Source organism: Phalacrocorax aristotelis, chromosome 4 (genome assembly GCF_949628215.1).
Source record: "Phalacrocorax aristotelis chromosome 4, bGulAri2.1, whole genome shotgun sequence".
Lineage (NCBI taxonomy): Eukaryota > Metazoa > Chordata > Aves > Suliformes > Phalacrocoracidae > Phalacrocorax > Phalacrocorax aristotelis.
In genome coordinates this window covers 16,450,378-16,468,470 of record NC_134279.1, presented here as the reverse complement: position 1 = coordinate 16,468,470, position 18,093 = coordinate 16,450,378, and the positions used below count along the sequence as shown (strand labels likewise).

Sequence of the window (18,093 nt, the reverse complement as noted above, 5' to 3'; positions counted from 1 at the left end):
CATCTTCTTGTTACTCTTGCACTAATTTATTTTTTAAAAGCAGCTGTTACTAAAAATTTTCTACATAAAAAAACATTTAAGAATTCCCAGGCACTCAAGTGTTTTATGGTTTTGCTTTTTCACGGACCCAGAAAATTAATGACATTCTTGCAAGCAAAACCTACCTTTGTCACATACATACCCTCCAAAGTTACTAGTATCTCCAATAATAAAAGCTTACGTTAATTTTTAATCATTAAGACATAGTTCTCCCCAGAAAGCTTCTGGTTACTCATTAAATTGCAGCAAAGATCATATGCTTCCAGTTACACAAAAATGATGCAATTTAAATCCATGCACAGATGATCAAACAAAACCCAGTAAAATAAAAAACTGTTTTAAAAATGGTTGTGCATGTCACACTATACCTTAGTGCACACACACACGCACAAAAAATCATGTAGTGTCAAGAACCCCACCTCAAGTCACTTATCTGTCTCTGAAACACATCCAGGCTACACTTTCTAATTTTCAGCACATTTAAATGCTGTTTAAAGCTTAGCTTAATGATCTGCTGTAGTTCAAACTCACACATTAGCAAAGCTGCTTCTGCTATGAAACCAAAACAATAACATAAAAACTCAGAAAATAAAACACCAAAAATCTCTTTTACAAACCCCACCACTTACACGGAATGCGTTGCTAAAAATACTAAGCAAGAAAATGTAGAAAACGCTTTTTTTCTCTTACAAATCAAGACTAAGGTGCAGGTTCTGTGTTATCAGAATCTCAGGGCAAGGAGGCTGCAATAAGGGGAGCAGGCTGGTAGTAATCAATTCTAGTTTGGACATGACTACATTTATCATTTTTTTCCTGAGCCTTTTCTGGTCAATTATGCACAAAGTGTAAGTCTGTCAGTTATCATCCATTTTTTCATTAATAGCTGTATTTTTTCTAACTATTTTCCATCACAGTAGTTGCTCCTATGGCAACACATTCTCTAACATTCATTCCTTGAGAGTGACCACACTATTGCAAGTGGAAGACAATTGAATGGGGCAGCCTACATCTGTCCCCTATTTTCTGTTAGGAAAGTGAGTAATTGACCAGCTAGTTTGATTGCCAGCTATTTCAATATTAAAAAATATTTGCATCTATGACCAGTCAAAAGTAATATATACAATTTAAGAAAAGGAACAGCAGGTGACATATGCTGGAATTTCCTTAGTACAGTTCCTTCTAAAAAAAATGTTATAGAAATACAGATGATTACAGCATTCCAGATTTTATACTACTGGATGTTATTCACTGGGAGAATAATACCAGTTACATCTGGTTATTCCTGGAGAGGTTTGGGCCTTTTTTTGTTAGGTTGGTGGAATTTTTAGTTGCTAAGGATATTAGATTTGCATGCTGTCTGCCTTCCTCCTTCTCGCAGTAACTTTTGAATTCATTGGATAATTCCAACAGAGGTTTTTTAGGAGAAGGCTTGAGTTTCTCAAAAATATTAATTTTATTCAAGTTTTATTTCAAACAGAGGACAAAAACCTTTGCAAGGATCCTTTAAAAAAAAAAAAAAAAAAGCTGTTTTCAACTGCACTGAAAGCCATAATAGGAAATCCAGTACAGGAGAAGAATCCTCTGATATGGCAGGAGAATTTTGGATTTCATTCCTCATTAAACACAGAGAATCTAGCAATGAGAAAAAGCTATAGAAAAACAAACATCCTTAGTTCTGCTTCTCCTGGATACACTTGCGAATCCTTAAGTTTTGGTTTGTTTGTTTTAGTTAAGGATTTGAAAGGGCAAAGGCAAAGGAGAGGAAATTATTCATGTATTCTGCCAGTTCAAAGAGGTTATCTTTCAAGCAAACTTTATGTGACAGTTTTTTAAAGCAACTGCTGCCTGAACATTCATTTACAGATGTATAAAAATACACGTATAGAACACAGCACTTAATTCTTCGGATGGCCAAGAAAACTGTGCTTGAGATAATTAAAATTAAGCATCTTCAAGAGTCTCTTCAACTGAAAATTGGAAAGAATAATTGCTGCAGCATGCTTAGGAGACTGATCCCTCAACCCCTGCCATGCCAAACCCATTATCACCCCAAAGGGGATAATAACTGTCATGCCTAGTCTCAAGCTCGAGTACGTTTGTTAGTGCACTAACTGATACAGAAAACAAGGTCTAGCATACGAGATGTTTCACACTAAAGTGTGCTAATGAATCAAAGCGACAGGACAGAGTTTTAACCTTCACAGAGTAAATGAGTTGTTCACTAACTAGTCAAGTAGAGGAAGTAAGAATCTAACAAAAGAGACATTTGTACATGCAAGGAAGTAAAACAAAGCTGCTTTTTTTTTTTTTTCCCCAGTTCAGAAATAACAGCTTGACCATCTCCTGCACAAGGAGGAAACATAATTAGTTCCAGAGTGAAAAAAAGGAATCTGTCTGGACCCCTTGGAAGTCTCCAAAGAAGAGGACCAGCTATGACAGTGAACCAAATCGCGCCTACAGGATGGTTCCCGTGTACAAATTCCCTCATCAGTAAGCTCTCGGGTTGAGGCTCCAAAAAAGACTCTCCCTAAAGGGAGGGCCCAAAGGTGAAAGGCAAGCACAAAGACTGAAATCTAGACTGACAGAAGTTCAGCAGGCTAAGGAAAATGTTTCGCAATCTAGACTTCTGCTGCACAGATGGCTCATTGCATAGAGAAACAGTGGGTACAAGCCCCTTTTTAACAAGATTTCAAAGAGCGTCAATAGTGTTCCCAGACATCACAATAAGAGTGAACAATACTTATCCATTTTTATTAAAAACAGATTCATGTTCAGTGTAGCAATATACTGAAACTGACATTTCTTTTCATGCACGGAAAGATGTTATTTTCCAATACCGGCTCCTTTAGCTTTTCACTTACATTCTGTACCTTCCTGGTTTTCTACAGTCTTGGTTTGGGGTTTTTTTTCTACTATGCCTGTAGCCTGGCCTTCAAAAGACTTCAGCTGTGTATTTCAGTTTTAGGTAGGTTTACAATTCTGTGTTTTCACATACTAGTCTCCTGTTTAGAGATTTTTTTTTTCAGTTCAAGATTCAAAATTTCACTGGGCACAAACAAATCAATTCTGCTATACATGTGCAGTGGACCTGATATATCTGAAAAGCCTGGGAGCAACTATATGTGTAACACATTAGTTGCTAGTGAACATGATGAAATTCAGACCAACACATTCTGAATGCAGCGCACACACTGTAGATCTTATGAGTCCCAGAGGCAAACTTCCTGCACATATTTCTGTCCAGGGAATCCTAGCCAAAACATGGCAAGCCTAAACATAAAACTTTCAACTGCTGTGAGAAAGAGGTACATTCATACCTTCCACATAAAAGCAAAAAATACTTTTTTAAGCAAGGATTTAGATCTCTTCTTATAGATCTCTTTCTCTTTCAGAAAGATTTTTCAGTTGTCTTATTTGCCTGATAAACAAAACCAGCAGAACACACTACAAACTGAAATATCCTCTGGTATCACTAGTCAAAAAAATAAGTAACAAGCATTGGGAATAAAACCCTGATTTACAAAGGTTACAGGGTGACCAAGACTTTCTCCACCAAGGCAGCAGAAAATAGCAATTCTGTGATGGCACAAACTCTAGGCAGTTCTTCCAGTCAATATTTTTTTTTTATTCTAACACTGAACATGTCATGGTACCCCACAGCCATCCTTCCTTGCTGAAATCAGTTCTGTCCTTTGTACAACTACCTTGTCTTCCTTTCTTGAGTACTAATAGAACAATTTTAAAATCAAACTTTTATTATACAATTATGCTGCTACAGTCTAAATAGATATCATGCAGCTATTTTAATTTTTGAAGTTTTAATTAAAAGATTTCAGCTTTTGGAGTTTTTAAGATTATAATGCTATGGCAAAAATACATAAAACAGTAACAAATATAACAAAACACAAGACCTGAAATGTTTCAGTTTAAGTGTTAGTATATGTGCAAGAAAAATAATGTGCAAACTGCATAAAGAGAATAAAAGAGTAGTGCTGGAATACAGTTCATGTCATATGAGGGATAATAGTTCCATTTTAGTGAATGCTGAAAAGCCACAAACCACCACAATGACCAATTCAGCAATAACTTTAAAGGCTCCTATAAACAGCAATGGAGGAAAATGGAGATAGATAAAAGGAGCCATTTTTAAGAAATTAATCCCCTCTCCTCTTCCCCATAATGAAAGTTATGTTCCCACTTTTTAAAAAAAACAGCTCTGCTATGAGTCAGAAATGAAATGAAGTAACAATTACTTAGATATTTTCTGCTAACCAAAACCACACTTTTCAGTCTTCAAGGGATCATTTGTCCCTGAGACAACCACTCTGCTGAGGCTAGACTATAAGTTATTGATGTTGTTTATGGAGGTGGGGGAGTGATTCCATCTGTCTGTGATGGGCACTGCAGGTTTTTAACAGAAAATAGTCGATTCCTAACAGTTTACTGCTAGAATGCTCTCTGAAAGCTTGACCTGGACAAGCTGAATAACTACTCGGTAACTGCTACTTACAACTCAGTCGCAGCAACTGATTTGTCCACGATAATCATCTTACACAGATGAATCTTACATTGTGGTTTACATGTGTGTGGGATCTCTACGTTATCTATGCTAATAAAACATTAATCAAGGGCCAAATTTATAGCAGGCACTTTATAAGTAAGGTCAAGACAGGTCAGCCTCTCATAATAGGAAACAACTACTGGCTAGATCTTAACACTGTAACTGAACACCCTTGTTACTTTACCTTGGCCCTTGGGATCAAGACTAGTAGCAAAACAGGGTTGGTATTTTTTGCCTCAGAATGGTGTTTCCCTCACCATAAACTGAAATGCAACCATTAAAATGGTTACTATTTTTATGTATCTTGAGAATATCTACATATTTTAAAAGAAAAATCTCAAATGGCCATTTCCCCTATTCTTACAATGATTAAAAGATATTTATATAGCATTTTAATTTATGTAATAAATGACTTTGGTTTTAATTCAGTATCTGTCCTAATCCTGTAAAATGTATTTTCTATTGGGATTCTTACTAGCTCAAGTTACTCACTAACAGAATCTAGGATTAGATAAATGGCATTTCTTAAAATACTCCTTAGCTAAGTCATTAAGACATCTTAAAAAAAATCCTTTAGAAAAAGTAAATATTGCTCTTAGTCTGCCTCAACAATCGATTCCTAATCAAGAAAATATTGATGGTTCTGAATAGTCACTACAAGTCAAAGAGCATGGCCTCATCACCCGCTCTGTCATTTTCTGTAAGTCCCAGTAATATACATATAGAGTTATGGATAGAACATTAAACTAATTGGTAATATTAACAGATTTTTTTTTAACCTTAAAGGGACTCTCATCCTTTCTATTTTATGAGGTAGATAGATAGGAAATAAATGAGCAAACTGGAATCTAATTCTTGAGACAGAGGCTTATCTTACAATTCCTAGCTATAATGTCTTCCAAATATCAATTCCTTTCCTCAAGAGATTAGTTGAATACAAATTATAGTTTCAATGTTAACCAGTGCACAAGGACAGGAAGAAAATCCATGACACACTGATAAGTGAAATATTTAATCAAACTAAAAAACACACTGATTCTGCAAAATCCCATATTCAGTATTAGAACTGAACCAAAGCAGTAAAGAATGTGAAATCATACTTGCAAAACTAAAAGGAAACGACACAAAGAGAGGCAAGAGAAAAATTCTTTAACAAAAGTTTTAAGCCACACAACTTCTTGAAGGCTAAAGCAGAGGTGCTATCAAATACTGTGACTTACCTTCCTTCATTGACAAGCTCAATAAAGGCAAGGCCAGCATTCTTTTGGATAGAGTTCTGCCACTCCTGGGAAGAAAACAAGAGAAAACTAATTGTATAAAGCCAAAACTAAGAAAAAACATTTTCAGCTACAAAGTCACGCACTTCTCAATTTTAGCAACTTACACCACCATCAGCAAACATATAAAGCATTAATTGTGTGCTAATCAGGAAGGAAACATTGCCAGCATGAAGAAACAGAACAGTATCATTTACTCAAAGTCATATTCTGTGGAGGGGAGAAGAAAATACAAAAACATCCCACAAACGACTGTATCGTTTTCTTTTGCTGTGTTACGCAGTAATTCTGAACCTACTCTGGTTCACAGATGCTTTTTGCCTTATTGAAACTTGATAATTCTAGAACAAACTGTTTCATGTTAATGTAACGCTCATTCTTTAGACACAAATTTCTCTCATAGCTTAAGGTCTAGTTAACATATATGCTGATAATAATCCTTACCTCAGTAGCACATAGCCATTTCTACTTAAAAAAATCTGCTAATGATCCAAATAGTGCATCATTGACACCCAGCAGATTTGAAAAAAAATTTAACACATTTTTAACACTCTGAAATGATGGTAACAGCAGACACACATGCACTGCACATTTCTTACGTCCAACTGAACCCTGAATTACAGTAAAATTCTACACTTCTTAAATATGTAGGCGGGTTTTGCCTGGCCCTCAGAAAAGACACATTGGAAAGCACCCAACCCAGATGATATACCACTGGGGCTTGCTTCCCCCCTTTGAAAGCTGAGAATAAGAGAATTGGTTAACAAAGGCGCAAAGATTTTTAATCCTATACTTAATAGGAACAAGTTGATACAGCTAAAAATTAGGGTATTAAATGTGTGAACCTTACTTTTTTTAAAAAATGTAGAGGCATTTGGATAGAATAGGCCAGGTACAACACTTGGTTTAAACTCTACAACTCTTCTAAACTAATACAACAGAATGTTTCTGCAGCAGATAAATCACAGAATCACAGAACGGTAGGGGCTGGAAGGGACCTCTGGAGATCATCTTGTCCAACCCCCCGGCTTGAGCAGGGACACAGGGACGCATCCAGGCGTTTAAATGTCTCCAGGGGAGAAGAGTCCACAACCTCCCTGGGCAGCCTGTGCCACTGCTCTGTCACTCTCAAAATACCCAAGTTTCATATGATTTTCACATCAGATTCAATGATTTTTCAGTCTTTGTTGTATAAAATAATAATTCCAATGGTTATTCACATCAGTATTCACATCATCACTGTAGTTCTTCTTAAAAAATCTCATCAGTTCTAAAACAGGCAAATAGTGCAAAACTGCAAATATCCCAAACAAAATTTCATCTTTCTGAATCTAGGAGTTTTTATCACCTACATTCAGTGTCAGCAGAGTACATTTTTTGCTGCTCAGTGTTGCAGAGTTACCTCTCAGTCAGTGACATGAAGGTTTGATCAGACATACACAAAAGCCAGTAGGACATTGTTGTTTCTTTACAGTTTAAATCCTGCCACCCCCTGGCTCCCCCCCAAAAAAATTCCAGATTTCAAATGCAGAGGAGAGATTATAACTCTGATCTCTCAAGGCTTGACATGGTCCAGGCCCAACATATTCTTTTGTCATTTTTAAGTTGCAACAATGTATTACAATTTTCAAGTAGTAAAAATTAAGAGTAGAATAATTGGAATTTGTGATGTATTATCCATCACAAATGATAAATGTATTTAATTACTTTTTATATAACTAGTTTATATGCATTAACAGGCAAGCAACATTCTAAGGGCCAGCTAAGTTCCATTTACATATTATCGCACATGGGGATTTTTTGAGTTTCAGGATGTTAGGTTGGTTTTTTTTGAGGTGACATCAAGTAGCATCATTGGCCCTTATTGCTACATATATTTTACCACTATTTCTCCCACCACCCTTCCCACGGTTCTCCCCTATCACCTTCTTATGCCACCATTACATGGTTCCAAGTTAGCCTGCAAGCTGTCTGAAATAGCTTTAAGAAACATTTATTCTTATGAAAAAAATGCCTCTTAGCTGCTAATATTCTAAACAAAATAGCACATGCAACTAAACCTCATAAGATTTTTTAAAATGTAATATCAAGTTCTAAATATTTAGCTTCATATGATGATAACTGAAGCTATTCTGTTAGCTTAAATGTGTCGACATTCAAGAAAGGCAAAATTTTCTTCCATTTATGACACTGTCCATCTGTTGCTCTGCTCTTTAAGAGAGCTCACTACAATACTTCAAAATTTAATTGGTGAAGATGGAGGGTGCCAAAAGTGAAAAGAAAGTGCATTTATCATTATACTTTTCAGCATTTTTCTCTATATCAGACATCATCAAAGAAGGCGTTAGTCTAAACAATTTCATAAATCACAGCTGAACACACCCTAAAGCTAATTTTAATAGCTGAAAGAAAAGACTAATGGTCATCATCTTTCATGAGCCATTCAATATTTCCCCACAGTATATGCTCTCTCTCAAACAATTACACTCAGTACGCATATTGCATTATTATATCAACATCTTAGTTATCCGTCTCCCAAAGGTATTAGGGAAAAAACACGTTAAAAGCCTCAAACTCAACCACTAATGCAACTAAATAACTACAAAACACATTTCAGCACTTTCCTAAGGAAGGACTGTAAGGGAAAATCAACAAAGTCAATAATTTCATACCTGTTCTAAGCCGTACTTAAATGACCATCATTTCCTACAGCTATAAATGTTTAGTAACCAAGAGACGTAATCTACTTTTAATGCTTTTGGTCACTGTACACTCAATAGCAAAGCAGGAAAAAAACCTAGAAGCACTAAACACAATCACAAATAGCTACAATGAAAAACAGCCATTACAAGGAGACAAATAAGAAATCACATTTTATTCAAATACTGTGTCTGATGTGGAAATTTCCTAGCTCATTATTGTTTCACCTACTTCCTTAATGGAATCTGTAAACACTTCTGTGAGTACTCTAGCTAAAATGCACGTACTATATCTTTTCTTGAAATGGTGCTTCAAACCTCATCTGAATTATAATCCTGTATGGAATAACTTATTACATTTCCTATAGCTACAGCACAACTCTGCCATAAGCAAAATTATATCCCAGTCCTCTATAGCACCAATTTTATATCAATAAGTTTCATTAACACATTCTTACTGAGTGCACAAAGATCATTAAATGAAAACATTATACAGTACTGGTCTTAAAACCCTTTTTTCAGAAACTAATAATCTCCCTCAAGGTTTATATCATGACCTACTGTTGTCCCATTTGAGTCAGGTTGGGGTTTTTCAATCTATTTAACAGGGCAATTTTTAATTATTTCTAACTAATGATTAGTCATATGACAGTACCATAAAATTCATATAAATTACCACCTTTCCTCTCTCTAGGAAATACATTTTGGCCAAAGACCACAACATGCATTAGACCATAATCAACAATGAGACTGGCCTAGCAAAACAATCTTTAGTAAGTCTATGTCCTGTTTTATTTCATTTCAGCTACATATGCATGCGTAGTTATTTCAGTCCTCAAATGCATTGAAAAGTCTCTTACACTACTGGATCGTCCTATTTCCTTTCTTAAAATAAGGTATGTCTCTAAGTGTATGGCGTCATCAGGTAATTCTTTAAAAATTCTGCACTGAACTTGAATGTTCCAGTATCAATTCTATTGATCAGTCATTTTCTTCCATTTGTTGTTGGCTCCCTACTCATTCTGAATATCCTCATTCAGATCTAATACTTAGGAGCTTCTTATTTACCCGAACAGGCCTGCCCAAAAGCCTTTTCTACAAGCAGCAGCTAGTAGTGCCATCTTCAAAGCAGAGAAATGCAGGTGGTTCTTTACACATTGCACTACAGATCAGTGGAATCTATTGCCAAAGGATGTTGTGGTGACTAAAAGTTTAATAGGATCAAGAGGAGGCTGCACAAGTACACAGAAGGAAATTCATGGATATTGACTAACTACACAGAAACTACATCCAATTCAGAAAATACCCTGAGCTGAAAATAGCTGGGGAGTGGAAGAGTATCGTACACGCTTGCCCTGTTTTATTCTTCCTGAGCATCTCCTTGTGTCTATAGCTGGAGATATAACAATAAGCAAGGTGAAGCCTTTATCTAACTCAATATAGTCGTTCCTAAACTCTAATTACTCAAACAAATGCCAACAAAATTCTGTGGATAAGCATATTTGTTGGTTTGTAATTTCAAGTGCTTGCCTATAGGCAGCAAATGGACGTATCCCTCCTCACCTGTACACGTCTAGGAAAAAAATATAATAATGTTTCAAATAATTAACCCAAAATATATATTCTTCAAGCTGTATAAAAACATTTGCAAGACCAATCTGTTAACTGGTCTGATGGCTAAACAAATAAACATGGACCTTTAACAGAATATTTAAAATGTTTCTAATAGATGAAAACTGTTCTATTTTCAACTGTAGCAATCTGTACTACTACTACTTTCATTCAAATATACATACACATGCATACTCAAGAATTCATTTATCCCAGCAACTTAAAAAAATATCCTTCTAACAAGGTTAACATATTCCACAATTAAGAATTATAACTAATAGTTGAAATACACACTCATAAGCAAGCGAGAAAAAAAAAAAAAAAAAGGCAAATTTTTTGCTAATCTACATAAAGCCAGTGGAGTTTTAATATTTTATTTTGGTTATGAAACAAAGGAGAAGGATGACTTCGGTAGTGACGACTATGAATGGAGCACTAAGGAGCAGGGTGGGAAAATGTGTTAACATATGACTAAGAGACATATTATATCCTAGAGTAAAGGTCAAATCTGCATGAAAAACTTGTTCATAGAGAGATATACTAATCTTTAAGTGCCTAAAGTAAACTATCAAGAACTTTTCAGCAGTGTTTGCACTTGGTGTCAGCACTCTCTCAGCACCACATCCACTACAGGCTTGAATGAACTGAGCAATAAAGAACATATAGTGAAAAGTAGATTATATCTCAGCTGGGTTCTTCTTAATTAAAAAAAGTTAGACTGCATGTTAAGCAGAATATCTGCAAACATAAATTAAGGAGTTGAAGCATGCTTAAATTATTTTAATCTACAAAGCTCCATTGAAAAAAATTAAAACCAACATGGAATTATGGGAAATCATATCTAGAAATTCTATGTAGCAATTTAATATCAAAATTAGCACACAGTAAGGATGTGACAGATTTTAATATGAGTAACATGAAAATACATTTGGAGACAACATTATTCAGTATATATACAGTCATACCTGGACGCTCAAATAAAATTTTAAAAACATAGATCAGTAATGGAAGTCAGAAATTGATCGACAAAAAAAAATAATTTTAATAATTACATTCAGAGTCCTTTCTCCACAGAACATCAGCACTATTGCTGAACCTTGACACAGAGAAAAGAGAGCTTGCAAAACTATTTACTACTCTCCTAAAAATTCAGAACATCTTGTTGGGGGAAAACTTATCAAACAGGCTTGAATTTATTGAAATTTAAACAATGGATACTATTCCACACTAAACAATGGCTTTTCTATGAAAGCTTTAATGTGGCATCTATGTAACAAGTCAAGCTATCTCACTAATCAATACAGAGGGTTTGATTTCAATAAGGGTGGTAAAAGTTACTCTAACCCTGGCCAGCTACAAGCTCTCAACAGATGATCATCATTAGGCCTCTATCAGGGTTCCATATACTCAAGCTGTACAAATGTGTCCTATTAGTACATGGTCTGTCTGTTTGGCAACTCCAGTCTTAAGACAAATGGCAGCTGCTGCCCTTCAAGGTCTGAAGTCAGGTCCTTGGGGAATCTAAAAGCCCAACTGGAAAAATCAAGGCCTGTTCATTAGAGACTGCTCCAGGGGAAACTTGCAAGGCTGCCATTAGAACTATATAAAAGAGCTAATTATTTTTATAAGACTTTTAAACTATCAAACACACCCAGTTACAATAAAAAGTATTTACTGCTGGCATTCCATTAAAAAGACATTGTTTTTTGTCAAAAAATCAGCTAGTGACAGTACACAACTAAAGTCTTTGTATTAAAAATTTTAATGAGTCTTCTAGGAGAAAGTTGTGTAAAAATTAACTAGATGAGGTAGCTTCTCAAGTGGACATATAACACCAAGCACGTTGTTGTGGCAAAATATTCCAAACACACTCATATCAGACTAACTAATGAACTATAAAGGTGGGCTGGGATTGTGCGTGTGACTATAGACCTCTGAAAAAGACAAGAAATTCAAGAAACAAACATGTTCAGTGTTGCAAAACTGACTGAAAAGAGCAAGTAACATTCTTGTTTCAGCCTATGCTGTTAATGAACAACTGAAAATGCTGCATACAGTAGTGTATTGATAAATCGGTCAAAAAGGCACATGGCCCAGTTGGTGTCAAACACCAAGACTGAGCAGAAAAAAATGAAAACCAGAAGTCTTCCAGTATATTTCTTCTGACAAAACACAGAAACAAAGGTTATAATACTGATAGCTACTCTCATAAAAAATTCTCTGGGGTAGAGTTGGAACACTCTTTTCTTATTCATAACCACAAAAGTGTTTACTATTTAAACTATGAAACAGAATCAAAGTTTCTTAAACTGAAATATTTTTCCAGCTGCACAGCATGACAACACTGTATTGAATTCTAATGGTCTAACAGATCACTGCTATAGAGTATTTATTACACAGTATTTATTACAAATCTTTTAAAAGTGCTATATGAAATTCATTAGTGTTCCTTAATCAATTCTTGGATCAACATGCACATTAGCTTCCGACAGCCTAATTCAAAAATGCAATTACAATCCTAGTTCTTATGTAAAAGGACAACAGAAAGTAGCTATGTTAAACCAGTTTAAAAGAATGAAAATGTAAAGAAAACAGATTAGGAATGATTTATATCAATGCCTAGTGCTGAAGTTAATTACAACTAACCCAATAAAATAGTGCCTTTATTATTGTACAGCAAGTAATAACCTTAGACACAGAAAACAGAACTCTCTGCTGACTTTTGCATGCTCAATTCCACAGCACACTACATTAAGAATTAAAGAAGTAGTAAATAAGCCATACAGAAACAGCAGGTTTTTTAACTAAAAGCAGAAGACTCCCCTGCTGTTTAACCATTTGGGATATTCCATGTAAACAGAGCTTCCTATAAACTGGTATTATGTTGTTAGTGGTAAATTCCTAAAACTACCTTATAATGAGAGTTTAATTTCAATACTTAAAAGTTTGAGTTCAAGTCACAAGAAGTTCTTATATATTCTGGAAATAAATTATACACATATACAGCTGGAGTAGTTTGCATACTTTAATACTACGTTGTTCAGTACAATACTAAATAAAAAACCATCAGCTTGTCAGACAATGCCTTTTATGCCATGAGATTACTCTTGAAGTGACAACTGTTGCCTTCTTAAAAGATCCATCTTAAAAGATACAGTGTTATGAAAGATACACTACATAAACCCTTACAGCACATAGTCTTTAACAATTACATCCAGCCAGAAAAATCTCAACACAGTTTGCAGTTGCCATGATTTATGGTGATACCAAATATTCTTAAAACAGGATTTTAGTAACAAAAGAAAGCTTAAACCGCTTAATCCAAAACTTCATATAAAATTATGAAAATATTACTGTCTGCATAAAGTGCTATCAGTAATAACTATCACAGCATAAAAGCTGCATATCATCAAATTCATAAAGTTCATTTTTGTATCTAGTTTCAAAAAAGTATGAACATATATATGAAAAACATTTATTACATCCCTTTTATAGTGATTTAACTCATGACTTGATGAATAAAATTTTGCCCCTAGAACTAATGTCACATTAAAACAAAACAGAGAAGTCTATGTTAAGCTCTGGTTCCTCTACAGGCCCAGTAGAACAACAAACTGTAGGATGGGGAAAAACTGGATAAGTGGATCACTGATTTCAGATCCACAGTTTCTGATGGAGCAAGCAATATGCCTGGGCAGCCTCCCCCTTTCTCTCTCCCACTAGCAGGCTGTTGCCATGACTCCTCATGAAATGAAATTAGGGGTCAGGTTTGAGTTCATCTAGCAGCAAACCTTTCCACCGCACTTTCCTCTTCAGGTTCTTTAACCATTGGCTATTTTCAGTGCTGAGATGAAAGACAGTAGCTTCAGGAAGAACAGAAAGAGAAATCTAAAACACTAATTGAGAAATCAAAGTACCAAGCAGTTCTGTAAATACGCAGCAGGGGAAGCAAAAACTGTAAGTCAAAGGGGATGAGTCAGAAAAACAGAAGTGGGGAAAAAGGACAATGTAAGATAAACAAAGGGGAGAGATACAAATAGTCAAGTTACAGTGCCAGCATAATTTTTATGGAGAAAGGAAAACAAATCGAGGAATAGCAGGAGAGTAAGGCAAATGCCTCTTGATTTCAGTGCTTTTTTGTTTAAATGCGATTTTAATTTGAGCTTTTGTAAAACCACTGCATGGTAAAAATTGTTTTCCAAGGCAGAATACTAATTATAAGGACAAGAAAATCACAGCATACTCACTGCTGCACAGTTGCACTAGTAGTGATGGACTGATCCCACCAATAGCAACATTCATTGTCACCACCACCAAAGAGCAGCAACCTGCCTGCTCAATGTCCGATAAGCATTAACTAAATAAATTTAACTAATAAAAAATTCAACAATATATACAATGAATACTGTTGTGGAACTAAAAGCCCCTTTATATTACCCTTTTCCCCAAATGTAGCTTAGTTTCAATTTAAACTCTCATAATGAATGGATGCAAACAATGAACAGGATTCCTGCTATTGTCATACCTTTGAGGGAATGAAACCAAAGAATGTAAACCAATCTCACCTCTTCAACCAAAGGACAGGATGTCCAAACCTCTCCCTTATCATTCCCTTGGGTAATCCTATCCTAATGCAGATGTTTTCTTAAAAGATTTAGAGAAAAGGAAGCTAAATCAAATCAAATTTTAAAAAATAATTAAAAAAGAAAAAGTAACGTATCTCTGCCATTACACTCCACTTGCATACTACATTCCCTTCCTCATCCTGCATCTTCATTTAGACTAAAATATTCTGGGTATCAGTTATTCCAGTTACATGACACCCAGCAACACAGGGCTCTAGTCTCATCTGTTCCTATATGTTGCTACAATAAACACAATAAATAATAATTTTCTGCTCCTTTCACTGCAGACCCTCCCCTGCACTCACCAAGCAAATTTTCCAAACAGAAAAATATAACTATTTCTTTGTTAAGTAGAAATAGAAATAAAAGTCTTCACAAATATTCAGAGGGTACTGGAAAATCCAGCTGATTCTTCTGAATCAGATTTGACTCAGAACTAGGATCTAACACCTGACAGGCATGCACCTCAATATCACATTGATTACTGCATAAGATGAATTATGAGTTTTTTCACTTAAAGTTTTTAAGATAACTTGTTTATTCAAAGACTAGTGCATCATCACCACCTTTGACGAGACAGATGTTCTCCCAGTTGCGTAGATGTGTAAAAAGGCACAGATGAGTATAAACAAGACTAAGGGTAAACAATAAACTAAACAGCACCACTGTGCAAAGCTTCTCCTGCCAGAACTTTGCGTAAACAGCACTGCTCCCCAAATCATGAGTTTCTTAACTTGGTTTCTTTGCTTGGAAACAGAGACACATTATTTAGATTTATTAACATGACCAAAAATATTCACATATTTGTAACTAGTATAAGGTCAGTGAAAGCGTTGCCGCTCACTGAACTTTCCATAATCTCATACCCCTCCTCTCCACTAAACCTCTTTCCATAGTCTCAAATTAAACAGACTAGCTGTAAAACAGCAGGGTGTCAAATTAAAGCACACTTTATTTTCAGAGGTCTCCACACTTTGCGGCTGACTTCCTGTCAGGAAGAGTTCCATTTCAGTGCAGAGCCCCATCAGCAGGGAGCTCACAGAATTAAGTGCCAGTTGATATTACTTTGTTTTGCATTTACCACCCATGAGAATATTGTTCAAAGATCTAGTTATAAAGTCAGCATGGTATCATCCTTCTGACTAGACTGCCAAGCCACAGGGTGTGCTCTCACTGCACAAAACTCACCTTAAATGGTGGTGTTTTTTTAAGTCCTAGTGTGCTGGTGAAGCAACAGGATGCCTTTTTTCTTCAGAAAAGTCATGCTTCTGTAGCTAAATTATGTTCCCCTAGTTTTGAACATCTGCAGCAGTGTACATTCATGGAAATGAAGTTGTCCTGTTCCCCTATCACACCCCCAAGATTCACATTTACATTAGACAATCCACTCTCCTCCCTAAACATAAAAATGCATACATTAATCATACAAATTCTCAGCAACACAGCTCTAAAGGCTAATATTTTTAGCTGTAGCAGAGATGTTTTCCATTAAACTCACACCAACACCATGTCCTGGATTCCTGACCAAATTCAAGTAATTTTCATTTCATAAGAGAATTTTTCTCAGTAAGAGCCTATAATATCTGAAAAGCCTACAGAACAACCACTAAAGATTGTACTTTTTAAAAAAAGAAAACCAGGGTGGAAAAATCCTCATTTTTCCCCAGAACTTTACTGTAGGCAACAATTAGGTTTTAATAAGATGACCTTAGGAAAGGTCATTTCTCTCCACTCCAGTGTAGCAAACTATTTCTAAGAAAAGTTTTGTGGGTTTTAACCCTATCTTTTATTCATTTCTCCACCCAAAGTCTGCAAGTCATGTTGACTTCTCCAAGTGTATTGTCCCAAGAAACAATGCTTCACACCAGTCCACACCAAAATAACATGGCTTTACTACATCTATCCACTTGTACGTCTCTACACACCTTCCTACTCTGATAAATAGCACCCATCCCAATTTATTTACATATAATTTTGCTGCTGTTGTTCAAAACCACAAAGCTCACAATTACTTTCCAGAAAACAGCTGTGTAGTATAAACCAAAAAAAACTGGTTCTTTCACACTACTTTTCTCAGCTTGCAGCTGCAGCTGATATAGCCTGCTGTTGGTGAACACTTTAAAACAGAGGGCATTTTCCAGTGGGTCAAAAGTAGACCTAGATAAACCAAGTTTTAGTTAGGAAGCCATTTCTAGTGCTTTGACAATTACTTATATCTAACATGCAGAAAGACCAACCCCATTTAATAAAAGTATAACATATCAGGTATTCTTCTATTTCTCTCATACTAAATGTAACGCATCATAGTTTTTGCTCATCTTAAAATCCCACATCATACATTTCACCTCCAAACTGGGGAGTGAGAAAACCTTTAAAATATCCTCCAAGACTAAGAGTAATGGAAAGATATAAGGAGATAAAGCCAAAGTACTAGCTCACACATTTTAACTACTGTGACCACTACCAGTCAGGATATAACTATAAAGTGATTAATGCATCATTAAGTCATTAAAAGGTCACTTATTAATCTTGCAATATTGGCAAACCATTCCCAATACACTCCAACCTATTTCCACACTTAAGGCAAAAGCAAAGTTGAAATTCTAAACTTCTTAGATTTCTACTACTAAGCAAACTGTCAATATACATCTACTTCATAGGCTCACACAGAAAGAATATCCTATCAGAATTTTTTTTTGTAAATTTAGCAGATGTTTTAAACTCCCTACCTGCAGGCCATACTAACAGTAAACAAAGCACATTACTCCTGAAGCCAACAACTACACTAAGAGAAAAGACAGAGTTCAAACAGATCTTAAGCTTAACAAACTAAAGCAAGATCTGAGAAGTGTGAACCTTAGTGATTATTACGAAGAATAATAGGAGTTTGAAAGAAACTTCTGTTTGAATGTGTTAGAGTGCTCTCCAAGTAATTCCATGGAATTCAACAGGTTAAATATTCAGGCAATTATAGGCAATTAAACTTTCAAACAACTTAGAAAGCAACAGGCAATCAAAATAGCAGTGAAGTTCCAGCAGACAAATTTCACGTTATCTTGGAGTGTCACATAGAATATATTACAGTAATCTAGTTCTGGAGATACAAAATCTATGTACTGCTTAAGTCAAACGAAAAAAAAATTTACGCCGCTAATTTAAAATGTAATTTCAACATACTCCAGTTGAAAAGAAAGGTTTTCCCAGCTGTTTCCATTGAATTCAATCTTACCAGAATTGAACTTCAGACAGTTATCTACCAAACTGATCTCCAGTTTCAAACA

At 35.4% G+C, this 18,093-nt stretch overlaps 1 protein-coding gene across 1 annotated transcript in view; it reads right to left on the bottom strand.

The window, feature by feature from the left end:
* LRBA (LPS responsive beige-like anchor protein) overlaps positions 1-18,093 on the bottom strand; it is a 419,175-nt gene that overhangs the window by 281,029 nt on the left and 120,053 nt on the right. The window contains exon 35 of the mRNA XM_075090413.1: positions 5,821-5,885. Within this exon, the coding sequence (XP_074946514.1) occupies positions 5,821-5,885 (65 nt within the window). The remainder of the gene's footprint in view (positions 1-5,820; positions 5,886-18,093) is intronic.